The 22260-nt window shown below is 41.5% G+C and overlaps 1 protein-coding gene across 1 annotated transcript; it reads left to right on the top strand.

The window, feature by feature from the left end:
• Positions 1–3240: 3240 nt before the first annotated feature.
• On the top strand, positions 3241–20374 carry LOC132641219 (uncharacterized tatC-like protein ymf16). Its single transcript, XM_060358133.1, is given in 2 exon segments — positions 3241–3669; positions 18796–20374. Coding segments are annotated over 2 exon segments (777 nt in total). The 5' UTR covers positions 3241–3275; the 3' UTR covers positions 19179–20374.
• The last annotated feature ends 1886 nt before the right edge of the window (positions 20375–22260 follow it).

Here is a 22260-nt window from a genome sequence, read left to right as displayed (position 1 = left end):
AGCAGCTGACTGCAGTCCCTGAGCCCGCAAGCCAAAAGTTTGACTTGAACCTACCTTTCCTTTGCTAAGAGAAGAGAGAGAAGGGAAAGACAGATGGCAGAAAGAAATCCTTCCAACCGCGGAATTGAACACAAGACTGACTTCGGCCAGGTTCTTTTATCAATCTCCTGGCCCTTGCTTACCTCCTTGTTCCGTAAACCGGTCGCTGGTAGATCTGATCGGATCCCGGACACGCGAGAGCCCAGCCCGGGAGGAATGCATGGTTCCCTGGCGCTTCATGGGACGGACGTTCGCAGTCCTCCTCCATCTAATCTAACCCTACCTCGTTCGCCCAGGCCTGCCGGCACAATAAGAGAATGAGGGAGCTAATCTGCTTGCTTGTGCAGGCGAGGACCGCTCGGCTAGGGCGCACCAGAGGAGCTGAAAGCCACTTGACTCTAAGGAGAGGAGCTTCGAGTGTCTCTTTTCTTTGCTCTTCGACAGCCCTAACAAGTCACTTGAAGCTTTGCCCTTTGCTTTGCCCCGTGTTGTCTTCCTCCAGTTGCCCCCACCCAATAGCCAATAGGCCGAAAAAGGTTGCAGTCAATTGCCCTTCCCGTTATCATCAAACAAAAGACTACCATACACGCCGCCGGCAAGCTACCCTCGCCTACCTCATCTATAGGCATTTCTATCCGCCCGCGCGCGAGATCAGATCGACTACTCTACTACCATCATTTCGAAGGTTTTTTTATTCAAAAGGACGGAGAATCAATAGCTTATTCATAATCTTATAGGCCCCGCACCGCTTCATTCAATTTCTCTGTCATAAAGAAAGGGAAGGAAAACTTTTTTTGATCAATCGCCTGAACCTGCCTTTCTTTCTTTGCCAGGAGGGGTGGCCCAATCACTAATAGATCTCTCAACGGGAGCCTCATTCTGTCTACAGGAAATAGCTTCGATGGATCCGGTTGATTAAGTCGTTGTGTCAGTCGATACCCACCTGCTCGGAGTGCGGGTAAGGGCTCACCTGTTGATTGTGTCGTTGCATGCTTTTTGGTAGAGCCCCGACCTCCCACGGCTACAGCCAGCACCAGGAGCCTAGAAAGGTATAGGCACCAGTTTATTCAGTCAATGAAGCTACAGTCGGTTCTGATGATTATGCCATTTCAAGTAGATGTTCAGTTGGTTTAGCGATAGATGTAGTCGATGGGGTAGTGGGTCTGCAGATACTCGTCTAGCTCCGCATTGCCCCAACCTTCCCTGTATGCTCCCTGCTCCGCCAGCGCGATAACTGTCCAAATCATTTGACGCTTCTTCTCACTGAGCAGCCCCTTCCCTTAGAGTCAAGTGGCTGAACGCCCTTCTTCTTCCACTTCAGGTTCGGGGAGCTCCGGCAGGGGGACTTGAGTCTCAGCAGAACCTTCCCTTTTCTTCTCTCTCCTTTCCCTCATCTCCCGGGCCTCAACCGAATTTGCTCCATTTTGCTCAGTTGGGGAGCGGAGGTACCCTCGAGCGGTGTATGGGCTGTGATATTTGTGCTAGTGGGGGTAGAACTCGGAAGGCTAGCCAAGGTTGTGTCCTTCCGAGCGGATGAGGTCGGCTCGGTGGCCGAGGGCTTGCGTGGAGGCGGCATTGCGACCACGGGCTTGGACGTCACTTCAACATTTCTCTGGTTGTTTGAGGCCCGAGTGAAGGCATATATGTTGTACGGATTCACAATAAACAAAGGCGATTGAAAAACCAAAAAAAAAAAAAAAGGGGCTTACTCGTGACGATGTTGGGCAGGGTGTCATAGAAAGATGTTTGGGGTAGTGGCTGTAAGTTCGAAGGATTTTGTGTTATTCGAGTGAGGATGTGAATAAGTAGAAAAGGAAATAATTAGGCTTTCAACTTACCTTCTCTGGATGGAAGGGGTGATCGGGATAAGTGATATGCGAAAAGCGATATGCTTTACACGCCCGCTTCCAGGACGTCACGACCACGCGTCTCTTGACTGTAATGGTTGGGCTTGGCTCTGCTCGTCAGTTGTGCTGCGTGAGCCTACAGATGCCTTCAAGCAAGTGAAGGTTTTCGGGGTAATCACCGCGCGTCTTTCCCATGCTCCGTGACAACAGCAGTACCCCGAAACAAAGGGGCCAGTCTTCGTCGTGCCGGGGTATCCCGATCCGGATGCCACGAAAATTTAGGGAAGCCTTTTTCTTAAAAGACTTTCTGCGACCGGTGAGAAAGCGGACGACTTTAGGGCTTAAAGGAACACCTTTCTCTTTCATATTGAGTCCTCAGAGGTGCGGCCCACTTGGTGTCGGATCAGCTTGACAGGTCACTCAATAGTCTTTCATGGAGTATCCCCTGTTTTAGTGAACCCTGGGAGTTGTTAGCGGCTCGACGATCTTTATTCCAAAGGTTTACCGAGGTGAAGCTTTTGCCAGGTATTCTTTTATTTGTAGGTTTCTCTATTTCAGGCTCTTCCGAGGGCCTTTGTTTGAGGTGAGGTTCTATAGTTTGATGGTTACTTATGTTCTCATCTCCCCTTCCCGGGTAGCTAGGAAAGATTTCGAAATATATTTCCTTCCTTCCGTTCAGGGGCACTCTAAAGGCTTTGCAACCTTCGGAGCTGGTTGACAGCCGTCTAGTCAGTCCCTCTCGCTCTTTGGTAGACATCTTTCAGTTCTTAGTCTCATCCGACGAATAACTTTAGGTCTTTATTCTGTGTCCTATCCTTCTTTGCGGATTCCCGCTTTCTGAAGGTGTAGCGGCCTGTGTCTCTGGCTCTGGGAGAACTTTACCTATAGCTAACCTAGAGAGATTTACTTTAAGATAGCTCGGGCAGGCACTCTTCTTCGGAAAGAGGAGTTGCTTGCCTTACCACACCAACCACCTTAGCGCTGGAAGTTCTAGCAATGGGAAGCTAGGCAAAGGAATATTATATAGCAATTTCATATTCATTAGATAAGAGATTGTGGATCTTTTCTTAGTGAGGACAACCGGATTGGGACGATCAGGTCGGTTGAGGGCAGAAGCACACCAATAGGTGGATTGCTATTCTTGTACTCTTTGGGTAAAGGGCAAGAGCGCCCCATAATCATTGACGAAGATGAAGGCTTGGAAAGGGATCAAACATATTGAGAAGGAGCTTTCAAAAAGGCCAATAGCCGATAGCTTATCTCACTAGCCTTAACTTCTTTATCTACTTGAAATCTGATGGGAAATCCTATTTGTTTTGTTCATTACTAAAATGAATCGAATCCTACCAAATATTTCTATTTATCCTTTGAATTACTCATATATATCCTATGAATTTCGTACCAGAAACTATTCTAGGAGAAGTTCTAATCCGTTCCGTTCGGATATTGATTGGTCTTGGTTTGACATGGTTTACGCGTTACTGGTTCCCGGAAGAGTTAATATCTCCATTAGCTAAACCCTTTCTTACCCTGCCTTTGGATTCGTATTCTGTTCGTACACAATCAATGGAGGCCTTCCCGACATATGTTGCAACGTCTCCAATAGCATGCTCTTACTTCGTCTTTCCCTTAATAAGTCATAAAATTTGGTGCTTTTTGATCCCCAGTTGCTATGGGGAACAAAGGACGAAATACAATCGATTCCTCCATTTAAGTGGTTCTCGCTTCTCCTTGTTCCTATTACTAACTCCTCCCCAGGTAGTTCCCAATGTTTGGCACTTTCATATGTCACGACCCAGCTAGGGGCCGCGACGGGTACCCGGGGCTAACCACCGAGCACCGCTCGCTCTATGACTTATTCTACTAATTTAATGCTCTTTTAATCAATTTATATTCAAATCATAAAGAAATCATCTTTCGCTTGAAACATAAATGCTTTCATAAACATAAGCTACCAAAATAATATGCACGTATATGTATATAACTTTGGGAGACCCCATAACCCACACTACGTATCTACGAGCCTCTACTGGAGAACTAGACATATACAAATATATACAAAAGCATAGCCCGACGGGCACCTCCGAAATAGTGGAGTGCCCCTGTAAATCTGCTGATAGCTCCTATAAGTCTGCGCCGCCTCTCTGTCTACCTGTGGGCATGAACACAACGTCCAAAGAAAACGGACGTCAGTACGAATATTGTACTGAGTATGTAAGGCATAACAATGGAAATACATCAATGAGATAAAGGAAACATCAATAAGGATCAACTGTATGTGACTGTCTCGTATAGAAGAAATAGCACATGCTGACTTACTTCTTATCCATCATCATATCATATATTGCTGCGGAACGTGCAGCCCGATCCATGTATCATCATATATATATATATATATATATATCTGTTAGTGCCAAGGAACGTACGGCCCGATCCATCACCCATATACCCCGCGTCCGGGATGGAATCATGATATGCCAGCTGTACAGGTGGCTATGCGTCTATAGCGCCTCACCTTTCCCCACTTCCCCTGAAAACATTTTCATATCATATACATATATATACATAATATACGTAGCATGCATGAGGGCTCAAGGAAAGTTATGTTCCTGCCGGAGTGACGTAAGGTCGAACACCTCCGCTTATATTATGGATTAATCATGATCGTCATGTCTCGCCTTGAAGGGACAATCATCATAAGGCGAGAATATCAACGAAAGCTAATATAAATAGAACAGAGAGTAGGGTCATAATCTTGTAAGAAGTCATTCTGTATACTTTTAGAAATCTTAAAGGAAATATAGTAGTCATCCATGAATAAAATTGAGAAGTCAAGAAATAGCTCAATATTCTTACATCGTCATTGAATTCACAACTTGGAACCTTTAAACATGAAACCGTCTCATCGTAGTCATCATAGGAAAATATTCTCATCTTTGGCATCATTATAATCATGATAAAAAATATGTCCATTATTGTTCTTATAAGAGCTTACAAACTCGTAAACCTTCGCTTTGGAACGATGCAGGCATTTGGAAAACATTTACGGGTTATCAAGGAAGGAATCATGCTTTGGAATCATAAACTTCTAACTTTTGAAATTAAGGAAGTCATGGAAGCATTTATGAATTCACAACATAGGAATCATGCCTTTGAAAGAAAGGGACAAGCCTTAACATACCTTGTTTGCTTAGCTAAATATCGTTCACTTGCTCTTCTTCAATATCGTGTCGTTACCTTCATAAGGGAATTCAAATTATCATTAGTTGATGGACTATAAGAACGCGTCGCTATTTCTAAAGAAAATTGGGCGGCACTTCCTTTGTTTATGCTACTTTTCCCATGTTCTATATCAACATCCAACATTCACCACAATATCACAATCAACAAACATCATTTACATGCCCTCATCACATTCCACCAATTTCCTCCAATTTTCCCCATATTTATCCATATAGCTTATTATCGTGTTTTCGCACCTTTAATACTTATTTCATGATAAAAGAAGTATTTCTAGCATATTCATAACTATAACACCTCAACTTCCATGATTTAATTCCATCATTATTCACTAGTGGCACTATTCACCCTTTTAAGACCCATTTTCCATGTCTTTCTACAATTCAAGCTTTCCTTAGTCTTCTAACACTTAAATAACTTGATAAAGTCATGAAACATACCTTGGATGGTGATTGAACAAAACTTGAGTTGAAATACTTCACTTTCACAAAACCCTAGTTCCACCATCTAGGGAATTTCTTGGCTTAAATGAACAATGAGGAGTTCCACCCTCTTAATTCCTCTAATTTGGTTGTTATTGATCTTGATTCTTACTTGAATTCTTGGTTTAGAAGTGTGTGGGAGGTTCTAGAGAGAGAGAGGATCGTGTAGGAGAAAATGGGAAATGAAAAATGAAACTTTGGATCATATTTTTATAAAACACACTTCAGTCCCGATGTCATTATACGGTTCGTTATACGGTCCGTATAAATTTATACGGTCCGTATAACTGACCGTAAAATGGACTCAGTGATCGCCCCTCTCTGTGACCATTTGACGATCCATTTGACGGGCCGTATAATCATTATACGGTCCGTATAATTCACCGTAAAACTGACCTTCTCTCAACCTCATTCTGTGACACTTTGACGATTCATTTTACGGACCGTCAAACCGTTATACGGTCCGAATAGTACACCGTAAAACTCACCCTTCAGTCAGTCTCTTCTGTGACGCTTCTGCGGTCCGTATAATGGACCGTAAAACACTTTTATGGTCCGTATAATGGACCGTATACTCCCAGTTCACTGAATCTTATTTTCTTACATTGTTTCATTTCCGATCCTTATGGAACCTTCTTAAAAGTTGTTCAACTCCTCGATACCAATCTACGGGACCTTATTACTTGCCTTCGAAATGCCACACACACATTTTATCCTTATTAGCCTATTTTGCACATGCTAACGGAAAAATTTCCGAGGTGTAACATTCTTCCCCCCTTTTGGAACATTCGTCCTCGAATGTTAAACACTCGAGATTCTACAGAAATTTCGCTAGAGTTTCCTCTGTAATCTGGCACTACTAACCTGTCACAGCAACCCATAATATATAATGCCTCACAGGGCCATAACAATAAGGGCCACAAACGATCGCAACATCATGAAGATAAAGCATCACCTACCTCAAAATGTTGATATCTCTTGTTGAATCTCTCCCGGGGATTAAAATAAAAGCGAGTACATGGATTTCATTTTCTCTTCTCCTTCCAGGTCATTTCTTCCCATTGGTTGTCTCGCCACAAGATCTTGACTGAGGCTGCTTCCTTATTGCATTCGTAGGTTGTCACATCCCAGGCTACTGTAGTAAGCGTATAGCATGCACTTATGTCATATTCAGAGTAATTATCCTATTTGCCCCTAACACACTAATACCAACTCCACATTTCAACTCAATTTACCATATATTTCCCCTCAACTGACCCGGGGGTATCATAATCACACTATTCCTGTTTACTTCTTTCTAAGTACCCACTTGGGTTCATGGGCGACGTATAATTACTTGCAAGTTGCCTAATTGTTCTTGCATGATTTGTGTACATACACATCTATACATGTACATGTGTCCGTATCTGCATCCATATTCATAATCGTACTCATTTACATATTGTATCCATAGTCATATTCATATTCACATCATTTACATAGCAAGCCCGACTACGAAGGTCCGGTGTTTCGCGTACCCGACTACGACGAGGCTCGGTGATTATTCGCACCCCAAAATCTTTTGTCTATCCGTAGCAACCTATCGCGTCGTGCTTTCTTCCTTCCTTTATTCATTTGATTTTATTTGATCTTTATATCTTACATCCTACTATAGAAAACCGTAAGTCCTTTTCTCAATTGTCGCTTATAAATCGCAATATCATTACAACGACTCTATCATTAGTGCATTTGTCTCCGTCCTAGTATCACATCGCCATCCCTTGTAATGTCCCTTGAGTTATTTGCTCCCAATATCATATAGTTCAAGGTCTTCGCGGATGATTTCCAGTACAGCCTCAGATGCCTGCTCAATCCGTATTCCTTTATTCACCAGTCGTTAGTCTTATTTCTGTACAACTCTCACTCTTAGTTCTAGAGTATATCTCTTACATCTTAGGGTCCATCATTCCAATTTCTACACTTGTATTCTTTTTGCTCGCTCCCCCCCCCCCCCCCCCTTTAAGGGTTTTTCTTGTACTATTCTTAATTCCGTTACCTCACTTTCAAATCTTTAATTCACATATCCCTTAATATACTATATCTCATTTGTGTTGTTTCCCATAATTTATAACTATGATAATTCATGTGGGAGGTCTTAACATACTCACCTTGCATCTTTGTAATCGAGTGATACAATTGGCATAGTAATCCGAACAATAATGTATTTTACTTAGCTCCTTTGGTAGTTATAATTCAATATCTAAATCCGCTCCAATTAACAACTTTCATCCCATAGGGGTGCTCACAACAGTAGTAGGTCTAGTTATCCACACTATCGATATAATATCACTTACCCCTCTTTTTGTTTTGTCAAAGTTCGCTTGTAACGTCATCTTTGTTCTCGAGGGTCTAAGTCTCATGCGTAACTAATACCCCTTATGCCTCATGCTCTTTTACTCTTGATTATACCAATCACAAACTACTACGACTTTGTCATATCACTTTTCTCTAGTTTCTTTATCAAGTTGACTTACCTTTTTGTCATTGCTTGCCATCATTTCTTGTCATTGAAGAACCGCCATGTTGGACTTTCCTTTAACAAGGCTTTATAAGCTTCTTCATCTACTGCCCCATGGCTCGCCTGTTGGCTTCATACTTGCATTCACCCCCTGTTCATATGGGGCATGTCACATGTTTTTGTCGTTTCCTTGCTATACTTTACTTACTGTGTATCCCAGTTATCGCTCTGTCCTCATTATATCCTGATCATAATCAACTCTATAGAGTGACACTTCTTGGTATCATTCGCAAATCTTGCTCATAAAATAGATTAAACTTTACGAAGTGAGCATACTTAAACTGTTTCTCTTTCTGATTATCCCTATTTCACTTACCACCTAAGTCACTTCACCAATGTATTTACATTCATTATAGTCCTTCATACCCGTATCTCTTTCTACGTGATGCCGTCACTTTATTTTGCCAATAAACTTATCGTATCTTCCTCGTGCTTATCCCTTCCATCAATACTTCAGTACCACACTCTATTGGAGTTACCCTTTTCCTCCTATGACATGCTTTAGTACTACCTTATAACTATTGTTACTATCCCTCCAATAGTATTTAACTCACCTCGTGTAGTTGTTAACGATACTCCTAACTTAATCACGTCCTGCCGTGCACATCTCTTCTCGCTAGAACATGTCACCAGCTTATATCTTATCTCCTTTAGATGCTAGGAAAATTTCGGCAGAGTTTCTCTTGTAAACATAACAATCCCGAACCTGCACATAGCCCAGGAAACACGTCCGATGTCTCAATGGGACATATCTCGGGACACACCTAATACGTAAACGAACAACACAAGATCACTTACTATTAAAGGGTATAAATAATAGTGCTTGTCTCATAAGTTGTGCCTGCACACTCAGTTTAGGATTCCAATATCCATATACATACACATATTATTTATATTTACTCGCTGTCAATCAACTTACTCGTAAATCACGATTCTGGCTATCACTGGTTCACTAACAAATATAGACATCTCACTTTGCTTGATTGGCCTAGTCTTTTGCTCTAACACAGTCAATAACATCTGAAGTAATATATGACAGCATAAGGCCCAAATCAATCGATACTTACATATCGTAAAAGGATACTGGAAATGTACCTGGGGCGATATCAGGGAAAGACTCAAGATCTTGTCGCTCAGTAAATGCATGAATATGACGCCGGGTTCTACTCGGACTAGGCGTCCCTCTTTGGTCTCTACCAGCACCTACTAACACATGTGGCCCTGGCCTTGGGGGGCGTACCGATGACGAAGAGTCAACTACCACTCTCGTAGTTCGAACCTTAGCTTTACCACGTAGCGATGGGCAGTCACGCTTTAAATGGCCTGGCCGAGCACAGGCATAACAAACATCCGAGCCAAAACGACAGGGTCCCCTATGTAACCTGCGACACTGAGTACATCGTGGTACCGAGAATCTCGTCTGACTAGAACTACTCCGAATTCTGGAATTGGAAGCTCTGAGACTTTGGGGTGACCTAGAATAGGTAGGTCCATCAAATCTGAGTCTAGGAAACTGCGGAGGAGCACCACTTGTGAAACGAACTGAGTGCCTAGAGAATTGTTGCCTCGAGTCACCCCTAAACTCATGATCAAACCCTGAAGAATTATTTCCCTTTCTCCAACCTCTGTTACCATGGCCCACATCCTGCGGCTGAGCTTGAGTGGCAACCAATTGAGTCAGTAAAAGAATAGCATGTCTCATCTCTTGGCCCGAGGCATCTGGGGGAGCAACGGGGAATGCTGGAGCTAAAGTTGAGGCCCCCCTTTGATCCTCTAAAGTGGGTGAAGTATGGGAAAACCGAGGTGGGGCCTTATTCTGAGGTTCGCCCTCCTCCATATCTATAGACAGCTCTTGCTCGAGCCCTTCTTCAACCACCATTTTGCCCTTCTGGGCTGCGGTAGCTTTTCCCTTCATCAGCTTCGCTGAAATTATAACGCACCGTTAGGGAGGGGATAATCTTATAATACAGCTCTATCGCACGATTTCTTATGATAAAAGATGGTCATTTTTCCTAAATGCCCTGTAGCCTCCTGTTTATTAATGCGGCGCGCAACACATCATAAACAAGACTCTACTAGACACGGCTCGTAGACACTTCCTAAGACCGAACTGCTCTGATACCACTTTTGTCACGACCCAGCTAGGGGCCGCGACGGGTACCCGGGGCTAACCACCGAGCACCGCTCGCTCTATGACTTATTCTACTAATTTAATTCTCTTTTAATCAATTTATATTCAAATCATAAAGAAATCATCTTTCGCTTGAAACATAAATGCTTTCATAAACATAAGCTATCAAAATAATATGCACGTATATGTATATAACTTTGGGAGACCCCATAACCCACACTACGTATCTACGAGCCTCTACTGGAGAACTAGACATATACAAATATATACAAAAGCATAGCCCGACGAGCACCTCCGAAATAGTTGAGTGCCCCTGTAAATCTACTGATAGCTCCTATAAGTCTGCGCCGCCTCTCTGTCAACCTGTGGGCATGAACACAGCGTCCATAGAAAACGGGCATCAGTACGAATATTGTACTGAGTATGTAAGGCATAACAATGGAAATACATCAATGAGATAAAGGAATCATCAATAAGGATCAACTGTATGTGACTGTCTCGTATAGAAGAAATAGCACATGCTGACTTACTTCTTATCCATCATCATATCATATATTGCTGCGGAACGTGCAGCCCGATCCATGTATCATCATATATATATATATATATATATATATATATATATATCTGTTAGTGCCGAGGAACGTACGGCCCGCTCCATCACCCATATACCCCGCGTCCGGGATGGAATCATGATATGCCAGCTGTACAGGTGGCTATGCGTCTATAGCGCCTCACCTTTCCCCACTTCCCCTGAAAACATTTTCATATCATATACATATATATACATAATATACGTAGCATGCATGAGGGCTCAAGGAAAGTTATGTTCCTGCCGGAGTGACGTAAGGTCGAACACCTCCGCTTATATTATGGATTAATCATGATCGTCATGTCTCGCCTTGAAGGGACAATCATCATAAGGCGAGAAAATCAACGAAAGCTAATATAAAGAGAACAGAGAGTAGGGTCATAATCTTGTAAGAAGTCATTCTGTATACTTTTGGAAATCTTAAAGGAAATATAGTAATCATCCATGAATAAAATTGAGAAGTCAAGAAATAGCTCAATATTCTTACATCGTCATTGAATTCACAACTTGGAACCTTTAAACATGAAACCGTCTCATCGTAGTCATCATAGGAAAATATTCTCATCTTTGGCATCATTGTAATCATGATAAAAATACCTTCGCTTTGGAATGATGCAGGCATTTGGAAAACATTTACGGGTTATCAAGGAAGGAATCATGCTTTGGAATCATAAACTTCTAACTTTTGAAATTAAGGAAGTCATGGAAGCATTTATGAATTCGCAACTTAGGAATCATGCCTTTGAAAGAAAGGGACAAGCCTTAACATACCTTGTTTGCTTAGCTAAATATCGTTCACTTGCTCTTCTTCAATATCGTGTCGTTACCTTCATAAGGGAATTCAAATTATCATTAGTTGATGGACTATAAGAACGCGTCGCTATTTCTAAAGAAAATTGGGCGGCACTTCCTTTGTTTATGCTACTTTTCCCATGTTCTATATCAACATCCAACATTCACCACAATATCACAATCAACAAACATCATTTACATGCCCTCATCACATTCCACCAATTTCCTCCAATTTTCCCCATATTTATCCATATAGCTTATTATCGTGTTTCCGCACCTTTAATACTTATTTCATGATAAAATCAGCATTTCTAGCATATTCATAACTATAACACCTCAACTTCCATGATTTAATTCCATCATTATTCACTAGTGGCACTATTCACCCTTTTAAGACCCATTTTCCATGTCTTTCTACAATTCAAGATTTCCTTAGTCTTCTAACACTTAAATAACTTGATAAAGTCATGAAACATACCTTGGATGGTGATTGAACAAACCTTGAGTTGAAATACTTCACTTTCACAAAACCTAGTTCCACCATCTAGGGAATTTCTTGGCTTAAATGAACAATGAGGAGTTCCACACTCTTAATTCCTCTAATTTGGTTGTTATTGATCTTGATTCTTACTTGAATTCTTGGTTTAGAAGTGTGTGGGAGGTTCTAGAGAGAGAGAGGATCGTGTAGGAGAAAATGGGAAATGAAAAATGAAACTTTGGATCATATTTTTATAAAACACACTTCAGTCCCGATGTCATTATACGGTTCGTTATACGGTCCGTATAACTGACCGTAAAATGGACTCAGTGATCGCCCCTCTCTGTGACCATTTGACGATCCATTTGACGGGCCGTATAATCGTTATACGGTCCGTATAATTCACCGTAAAACTGACCTTCTCTCAACCTCATTCTGTGACACTTTGACGATTTATTTTACGGACCGTCAAACCGTTATACGGTCCGTATAGTACACCGTAAAACTCACCCTTCAGTCAGTCTCTTCTGTGATGCTTCTGCGGTCCGTATAATGGACCGTAAAACACTTTTACGGTCCGTATAATGGACCGTATACTCCCAGTTCACTGAATCTTATTTTCTTTACTTTGTTTCATTTTCGATCCTTATGGAACCTTCTTAAAAGTTGTTCAACTCCTCGATACCAATCTACGGGACCTTATTACTTGCCTTCGAAATGCCACACACACATTTTATCCTTATTAGCCTATTTTGCACATTCTACGACGAGGCTCGGTGATTATTCGCACCCCAAAATCTTTTGTCTATCCGTAGCAACCTATCGCATCGTGCTTTCTTCCTTCCTTTATTCATTTGATTTTATTTGATCTTTATATCTTACATCCTACTATATAAAACCGTAAGTCCTTTTCTCAATTGTCGCTTATAAATCGCAATATCATTACAACGACTCTATCATTAGTGCATTTGTCTCCGTCCTAGTATCACATCTCCATCCCTTGTAATGTCCCTTGAGTTATTTTCTCCCAATATCATATAGTTCAAGGTCTTCGCGGATGATTTCCAGTACAGCCTCAGATGCCTGCTCAATCCGTATTCCTTTATTCACCAGTCGTTAGTCTTATTTCTGTACAACTCTCACTCTTAGTTCTAGAGTATATCTCTTACATCTTAGGGTCCATCATTCCAATTTCTACACTTGTATTCTTTTTACTCGCTCCCCCCCCCCCCCCCCAACCTTTAAGGGATTTGCTTGTACTATTCTTAATTCTGTTGCCTCACTTTCAAATCTTTAATTCACATATCCCTTAATATACTATATCTCATTTGTGTTGTTTCCCATAATTTATAACTACGATAATTCATGTGGGAGGTCTTAACATACTCACCTTGCAACTTTGTAATCGAGTGATACAATTGGCATAGTAATCCGAACAATAATGTATTTTACTTAGCTCCTTTGGTAGTTATAATTCAATATCTAAATCCTCTCCAATTAACAACTTTCGTCCCATAGGGGTGCTCACAACAGTAGTAGGTCTAGTTATCCACACTATCGATATAATATCACTTACCCCTCTTTTTGTTCTCGAGGGTCTAAGTCTCATGCGTAACTAATACCCCTTATGCCTCATGCTCTTTTACTCTTGATTATACCAATCACAAACTACTACGACTTTGTCATATCACTTTTCTCTAGTTTCTTTATCAAGTTGACTTACCTCTTTGTCATTGCTTGCCATCATTTCTTGTCATTGAAGAACCTTCATGTTGGACTTTCCTTTAACAAGGCTTTATAAGCTTCTTCATCTACTGCCCCATGGCTCGCCTGTTGGCTTCATACGTGCATTCACCCCCTGTTCATATGGGGCATATCACATTTTTTTGTCGTTTCCTTGCTATACTTTACTTACTGTGTATCCCAGTTATCGCTCTGTCCTCATTATATCCTGATCATAATCAACTTTATAGAGTGACACTTCTTGGTATCATTCGCAAATCTTGCTCATAAAATAGATTAAACTTTACGAAGTGAGCATACTTAAACTGTTTCTCTTTCTGATTATCCCTATTTCACTTACCACCTAAGTCACTTCACCAATGTATTTACATTCATTATAGTCCTTCATACCCGTATCTCTGTCTACGTGATGCCATCACTTTATTTTGCCAATAAACCTATCGTATCTTCCTCGTGCTTATCGCTTCCATCAATACTTCAGTACCACACTATATTGGAGTTACCCTTTTCCTCCTATGACATGCTTTAGTACTACCTTATAACTATTGTTACTATCCCTCCAATAGTATTTAACTCACCTCGTGTAGTTGTTAACGATACTCCTAACTTAATCACGTCCTGCCGTGCACATCTCTTCTCGCTAGAACATGTCACCAGCTTACATCTTATCTCCTTTAGATGCTAGGAAAATTTCGGCAGAGTTTCTCTTGTAAACATAACAATCCCGAACCTGCACATAGCCCAGGAAACACGTCCGATGTCTCAATGGGACATATATCGGGACACACCTAATACGTAAACGAACAACACAAGATCACTTACTATTAAAGGGTATAAATAATAGTGCTTGTCTCATAAGTTGTGCCTGCACACTCAGTTTAGGATTCCAATATCCATATACATACACATATTATTTATATTTACTCGCTGTCAATCAACTTACTCGTAAATCACGATTCTGGCTATCACTGGTTCACTAACAAATATAGACATCTCACTTTGCTTGATTGGCCTAGTCTTTTGCTCTAACACAGTCAATAACATCTGAAGTAATATATGACAGCATAAGGCCCAAATCAATCGATGCTTACATATCCTAAAAGGATACTGGAAATGTACCTGGGGCGATATCAGGGAAAGACTCAAGATCTTGTCGCTCAGTAAATGCATGAATATGACGCCGGGATCTACTCGGACTAGGCGTCCCTCTTTGGTCTCTACCAGCACCAACTAACACATGTGGCCCTGGCCTTGGGGGGCGTACCGATGACGAAGAGTCAACTACCACTCTCGTAGTTTGAACCTTAGATTTACCACGTAGCGATGGGCAGTCACGTTTTAAATGGCCTGGCCGAGCACAGGCATAACAAACATCCGAGCCAAAACGACAGGGTCCCCTATGTAACCTGCGACACTGAGTACATCGTGGTACCGAGAATCTCGTCTGACTAGAACTACTCCGAATTCTGGAATTGGAAGCTCTGAGACTTTGGGGTGACCTAGAATAGGTAGGTCCATCAAATCTGAGTCTAGGAAACTGCGGAGGAGCACCACTTGTGAAACGAACTGAGTGCCTAGAGAATTGTTGCCTCGAGTCACCCCTAAACTCATGATCAAACCCTGAAGAATTATCTCCCTTTCTCCAACCTCTGTTACCGTGGCCCACATCCTGCGGCTGAGCTTGAGTGGCAACCAATTGAGTCAGTAAAAGAATAGCATGTCTCATCTCTTGGCCCGAGGGATCTGGGAGAGGAACGGGGAATGCTGGAGCTAAAGTTGAGGCCCCCCTTTGATCCTCTAAAGTGGGTGAAGTATGGGAAAACCGAGGTGGGGCCTTATTCTGAGGTTCGCCCTCCTCCATATCTATAGACAGATCTTGCTCGAGCCCTTCTTCAACCACCATCTTGCCCTTCTGGGCTGCGGTAGCTTTTCCCTTCATCAGCTTCGCTGAAATTATAACGCACCGTTAGGGAGGGGATAATCTTATAATACAGCTCTATCGCACGATTTCTTATGATAAAGGATGGTCATTTTTCCTAAATGCCCTGTAGCCTCCTGTTTATTAATGTGGCGCGCAACACATCATAAAAAAGACTCTACTAGACACGGCTCGTAGACACTTCCTAAGACCGAACTGCTCTGATACCACTTTTGTCACGACCCAGCTAGGGGCCGCGACGGGTACCCGGGGCTAACCACCGAGCACCGCTCGCTCTATGACTTATTCTACTAATTTAATGCTCTTTTAATCAATTTATATTCAAATCATAAAGAAATCATCTTTCGCTTGAAACATAAATGCTTTCATAAACATAAGCTATCAAAATAATATGCACGTATATGTATATAACTTTGGGAGACCCCAAAACCCACACTACGTATCTACGAGCCTCTACTGGAGAACTAGACATATACAAATATATACAAAAGCATAGCCCGACGAGCACCTCCGAAATAGTTGAGTGCCCCTGTAAATCTACTGATAGCTTCTATAAGTCTACGCCGCCTCTCTGTCTACCTGTGGGCATGAACACAGCGTCCAAAGAAAACGGGCGTCAGTACGAATATTGTACTGAGTATGTAAGGCATAACAATGGAAATACATCAATGAGATAAAGGAAACATCAATAAGGATCAACTGTATGTGACTGTCTCGTATAGAAGAAATAGCACATGCTGACTTACTTCTTATCCATCATCATATCATATATTGCTGCGGAACGTGCAGCCCGATCCATGTATCATCATATATATATATATATATATATATATATATATATATATATATATATATATGTTAGTGTCGAGGAACGTACGGCCCGATCCATAAATAATATAGTATGTTAGTGCCGAGGAACGTACGGCCCGATCCATCACCCATATACCCCGCGTCCGGGATGGAATCATGATATGCCAGCTGTACAAGTGGCTATGCGTCTATAGCGCCTCACCTTTCCCCACTTCCCCTGAAAACATTTTCATATCATATACATATATATACATAATATACGTAGCATGCATGAGGGCTCAAGGAAAGTTATGTTCCTGCCGGAGTGACGTAAGGTCGAACACCTCCGCTTATATTATGGATTAATCATGATCGTCATGTCTCGCCTTGAAGGGACAATCATCATAAGGCGAGAATATCAACGAAAGCTAATATAAAGAGAACAGAGAGTAGGGTCATAATCTTGTAAGAAGTCATTCTGTATACTTTTGGAAATCTTAAAGGAAATATAGTAGTCATCCATGAATAAAATTGAGAAGTCAAGAAATAGCTCAATATTCTTACATCGTCATTGAATTCACAACTTGGAACCTTTAAACATGAAACCGTCTCATCGTAGTCATCATAGGAAAATATTCTCATCTTTGGCATCATTGTAATCATGATAAAAAATATGTCCATTATTGTTCTCATAAGAGCTTACAAACTCGTAAACCTTCGCTTTGGAATGATGCAGGCATTTGGAAAACATTTACGGGTTATCAAGGAAGGAATCATGCTTTGGAATCATAAACTTCTAACTTTTGAAATTAAGGAAGTCATGGAAGCATTTATGAATTCGCAACTTAGGAATCATGCCTTTGAAAGAAAGGGACAAGCCTTAACATACCTTGTTTGCTTAGCTAAATATCGTTCACTTGCTCTTCTTCAATATCGTGTCGTTACCTTCATAAGGGAATTCAAATTATCATTAGTTGATGGACTATAAGAACGCGTCGCTATTTCTAAAGCAAATTGGGCGGCACTTCCTTTGTTTATGCTACTTTTCCCATGTTCTATATCAACATCCAACATTCACCACAATATCACAATCAACAAACATCATTTACATGCCCTCATCACATTCCACCAATTTCCTCCAATTTTCCCCATATTTATCCATATAGCTTATTATCATGTTTCCGCACCTTTAATACTTATTTCATGATAAAAGCAGCATTTCTAGCATATTCATAACTATAACACCTCAACTTCCATGATTTAATTCCATCATTATTCACTAGTGGCACTATTCACCCTTTTAAGACCCATTTTCCATGTCTTTCTACAATTCAAGCTTTCCTTAGTCTTCTAACACTTAAATAACTTGATAAAGTCATGAAACATACCTTGGATGGTGATTGAACAAACCTTGAGTTGAAATACTTCGCTTTCACAAAACCCTAGTTCCACCATCTAGGGAATTTCTTGGCTTAAATAAACAATGAGGAGTTCCACACTCTTAATTCCTCTAATTTGGTTGTTATTGATCTTGATTCTTACTTGAATTCTTGGTTTAGAAGTGTGTGGGAGGTTCTAGAGAGAGAGAGGATCGTGTAGGAGAAAATGGGAAATGAAAAATGAAACTTTGGATCATATTTTTATAAAACACACTTCAGTCCCGATGTCATTATACGGTTCGTTATACGGTCCGTATAAATTTATACGGTCCGTATAACTGACCGTAAAATGGACTCAGTGATCGCCCCTCTCTGTGACCATTTGACGATCCATTTGACGGGCCGTATAATCGTTATACGGTCCGTATAATTCACCGTAAAACTGACCTTCTCTCAACCTCATTCTGTGACACTTTGATTATTCATTTTACGGACCGTCAAACCGTTATACGGTCCGTATAGTACACCGTAAAACACACCCTTCAGTCAGTCTCTTCTGTGACGCTTCTGCGGTCCGTATAATGGACCGTATACTCCCAGTTCACTGAATCTTATTTTCTTTACTTTGTTTCATTTTCGATCCTTATGGAACCTTCTTGAAAGTTGTTCAACTCCTCGATACCAATCTACGGGACCTTATTACTTGCCTTCGAAATGCCACACACACATTTTATCCTTATTAGCCTATTTTGCACATGCTAACGGAAAAATTTCCGAGGTGTAACACCATACTTCATGGGTGCAACATCAATAAATTCGCTCATGATCAACTTACAACCTAAGATCTATGACCATATTATGTTAACTGTTCGTATTTCGTTCATTCCATCAGTATGCTCCCAAGTACCTGTAATTGTGATCCATTTGTAAGAACCAAGGGGTCACTCTATATAAACCTCCACGAACAATCGTTATTTTTTTATGGTTTTTTCGCTTCTCACAGCTGCTCTTTCCACATCTCCGGATATCTTGTGCCAAATTGCCACCCCTTTGCTTATTTATTTGATAATAGAGTTGGCTAGCTTTGTGGCATCTATTGTACAAGTTCGTGAAGAGGGCTGGACGAGTGGAATGAGGGAAAGCGGCCCGATCGACAAAAAAGAAGAGTAGCCTCCCTAGAACCTGGCAAAGCCATTATCAATTAATTCCCGAGCAATTCTCAACCAACATAGGCGATTCATTCCCGTAAAGAATATAACACACAAGAAGACTCCTTACCGCTCCGTAGGGAGCGGGATGAGTGATACATCTGGCGAGCGCCGGTGAAGAACGCAAGCAAAGATGGAGCTCGGGTATTGATATATTCCATCAAGAGAAAGGAGGCAGACTGGTAAGAAGGCCGACCACATAGGGGGGCGAACCGAAAAAGTCAGCTTTTTAGAGCGGACCAATCTTCCGTGCCGCCCCCCCCCTTACTCTCTCTCTATAAAAAAGCCTGCGGGAAGCGCGAAGAGCTAAGCCACTAATGTCATGGCGAAGGTTAGACCTCATAAAGTCAGCAAAGCTAAGGTTTCGTGTGTGTTATATCCTTTCGATCGAGCGAGAACTTATAAGGAAGGCCTTCATTTCCCTTTGAAAAAAGTAAAAAAAAAAAGCGCTAGGGAAGACAAAAAGTTACAGAAGTGCTTCTAGATCTCATGGAATAAGGCAGAATTTCTAACAAAACTTTCCACCTTTTTCTTTCATAGAAAAATGAATTTAGGAGATGAAATCCCGATTACATTACTGCAGGCCAAAATTGGATTTGAAAGAGCAAGCCAGAGAAAAGAAGCGTTGAGATAATACCTTGAATCCTAATCTCATCTACTGAAAAAGGGAGCCCCCTTGATCACCTGAAGAGATTTTTAGGCAGAATTGGCATAATTATTACCGTGAGGATTGAGCTGCCAAAAGAGATTATCCTCCTTTGGGCTAGAAGATAAGATTTATGCAATCCATAGAAAAAGAAAAAGAAGAAAGTATTTTGAAGCCAAATACTCTTGGATGGGTAGTTGAATAGGGGGATAAATCCTTTTTTTCTCCTTTATATTGAATGTAGTCAATCACTTTGAGGTCATGAGAACAAAGAGTCATAGAGATGTGAGAAGTTTTGCTTTCGCTATCGACTGACCGTCCTGTTAGCAGTGCTATACTAGATTGGCACCCTAACTGGTACCTATACAGCTACTCCTTGTCAGTTGCTATATTTTTGCACCTTGAGGCTGAGAGGTTAACTCCTTCCACTCTCAACCGCCTTTGCTTATCTTACTAGTAGCTCTATCTATTGGTACCTGCCAGGGAACTCCCTCTTTGCGAGCTACATACTTTATCTGAACCCTATACCGAAAGATGCGTGAATTGCACTGGTCATTGTGCGGAATGCCCACTAAGCCAGTCAGTCAATGGAGGGACCGGGGCGCTAGATATTTTCTTTCTTCTGGCCGTAGGTGTGATCAATGCCATTGAGCTTCGGTACTCTAAAATGGTAGTCGGAATTCGCTTCTGAGTGAGCTTCCTTCCTTATGCTCTGGTCTGACCTTCACGAACAGCTTTCTTTCAGCTACCAACTTCAAAGCATGATCTCATCTCTCTTCTTTTGAAAGTTTAGTACTATTATTGTTGGCATGGAAGGCGTTCATCTTAAATTGCCAGTACAGTGATTGGAGGTCTTCCTCACCTGTTCTAGTGACATAGGCCCATCCGGTCGAGAGAAGAGACTAGAGATTAGCCACTGGGTGAAGTACCAAGGAGAGGATCGGCTTCAGCCATAATCAATACGGGGGGATTGACATAGTAAAGGAGGCTAAACAAAGCTATCAAAGGGATGTGCCCAGGCTCGGAATATCCTTCTTTCGTACCCAAGAGTAGCCCTATTTCTAATAGGAGCAATTCAAGCATTAATTAGTACTACCTCAGATATAAAAGGAAAGGAAGGAGAATAAGGGAAGGTGCCAAGTAGCTGATTGCAGATTACTAAGGCAAGGAATAAGACGTCTGAGAAGGGATGCCGAAAAAAGGCTTCAATTGATTCTGGTGCAAAGTCAGTGTACTAGGGCCTTCGAGTTGGAATTTCCAACTATAAACAAGTGTAGCGAAGTCACCTCCATTCTCGATTTCTATTGCGACAGAGGGAGGTATCATAATAGAGTCAAAATCACGATTAGAGTCAGTCCGGATAAAAGGAAGAATCCAATCTCCTTCTTCCTGATCTTATTAGCCTTACAGCGTGCCTAAGAGCAAGGAAGTATCAACTACCCAATCCCCCAAGGTAAGGGGTGAACCTTCTGTCTGATTCAATCTCATCTATTGCTGCTTTCGAATCGGCTGAAAGAGTATTTTGATGTCAATTAGGAGAAGTATAGGGAAGTGTGCCCGAGTCTTCTATAATAAGTAGTTGTGACTCAGTCTAGCTAGGACAGAGCATCCTAAAGAGACTTTCTTATGTTCTAGGTTTCCACAAAGCGGTATCAGGGTACGAGAACGCCTTTCTCCTATATGTAATCAAGTCTTTGGTTTAGATCAATCAATCCTCAATTCGGGCTCAATGACCGAAATGAATGGCATTCTCCTGCCTCCTCATGGATCCAACTATTAGGTTCATGGGTTTGTGGTCCGTGCCTAAAGCAACTCTTTTCCATTCACGAACGTTTAAGAAGTCATCTCCTGATTCGTTGATCTATTGAGCTAAGGCAGCTCTGCATATAGTGTTTTAGACTCATACTTCATCGCCGCCTGGTCCTTTCGAACCTTAATCAACAGAAATTCCTGAACGATAAAGCGGTATGTATGGTTGGCGTATGCCTGGAAACTAGTCCAGAATGATATCATCAACTGCACGATAGACCATGAGTAAGCACTTTTGACAGCAAGAGAAGAGTCCTCCTCCTCACAAGGACCGACTCCTTTAGGTGCGAGGTGTGATCAACCGTGAAAAGTCAGTAATAAAGAATCCGCTCTCCGGTAAGCGAAGGAAAGCACGTCAAAGCCTTCCAAGGCGTCAAGGCAGTTCGACAAAAGCAGAAAGAGTCTCCGTCCTGAACACATAAGGAAGACGGGTTTGTCAATGCTTGAACTGATTGATCTAAGTGAGCTACGAGGTTAGTCTTCTAGGATCAACTTGCTTCAAAGTGCCCATTAATTATTTGTTAATTTCAGGAATGATCCTATCAGTGATTATGTACTAGGCTTATCTAATGAATTGAGTCTTCCAAGA

The sequence above is a fragment of the Lycium barbarum genome, chromosome 5 (assembly GCF_019175385.1).
Source record: "Lycium barbarum isolate Lr01 chromosome 5, ASM1917538v2, whole genome shotgun sequence".
Taxonomy (NCBI): Eukaryota; Viridiplantae; Streptophyta; class Magnoliopsida; order Solanales; family Solanaceae; genus Lycium; species Lycium barbarum.
This window is presented reverse-complemented; position numbering and strand designations above follow the sequence as displayed.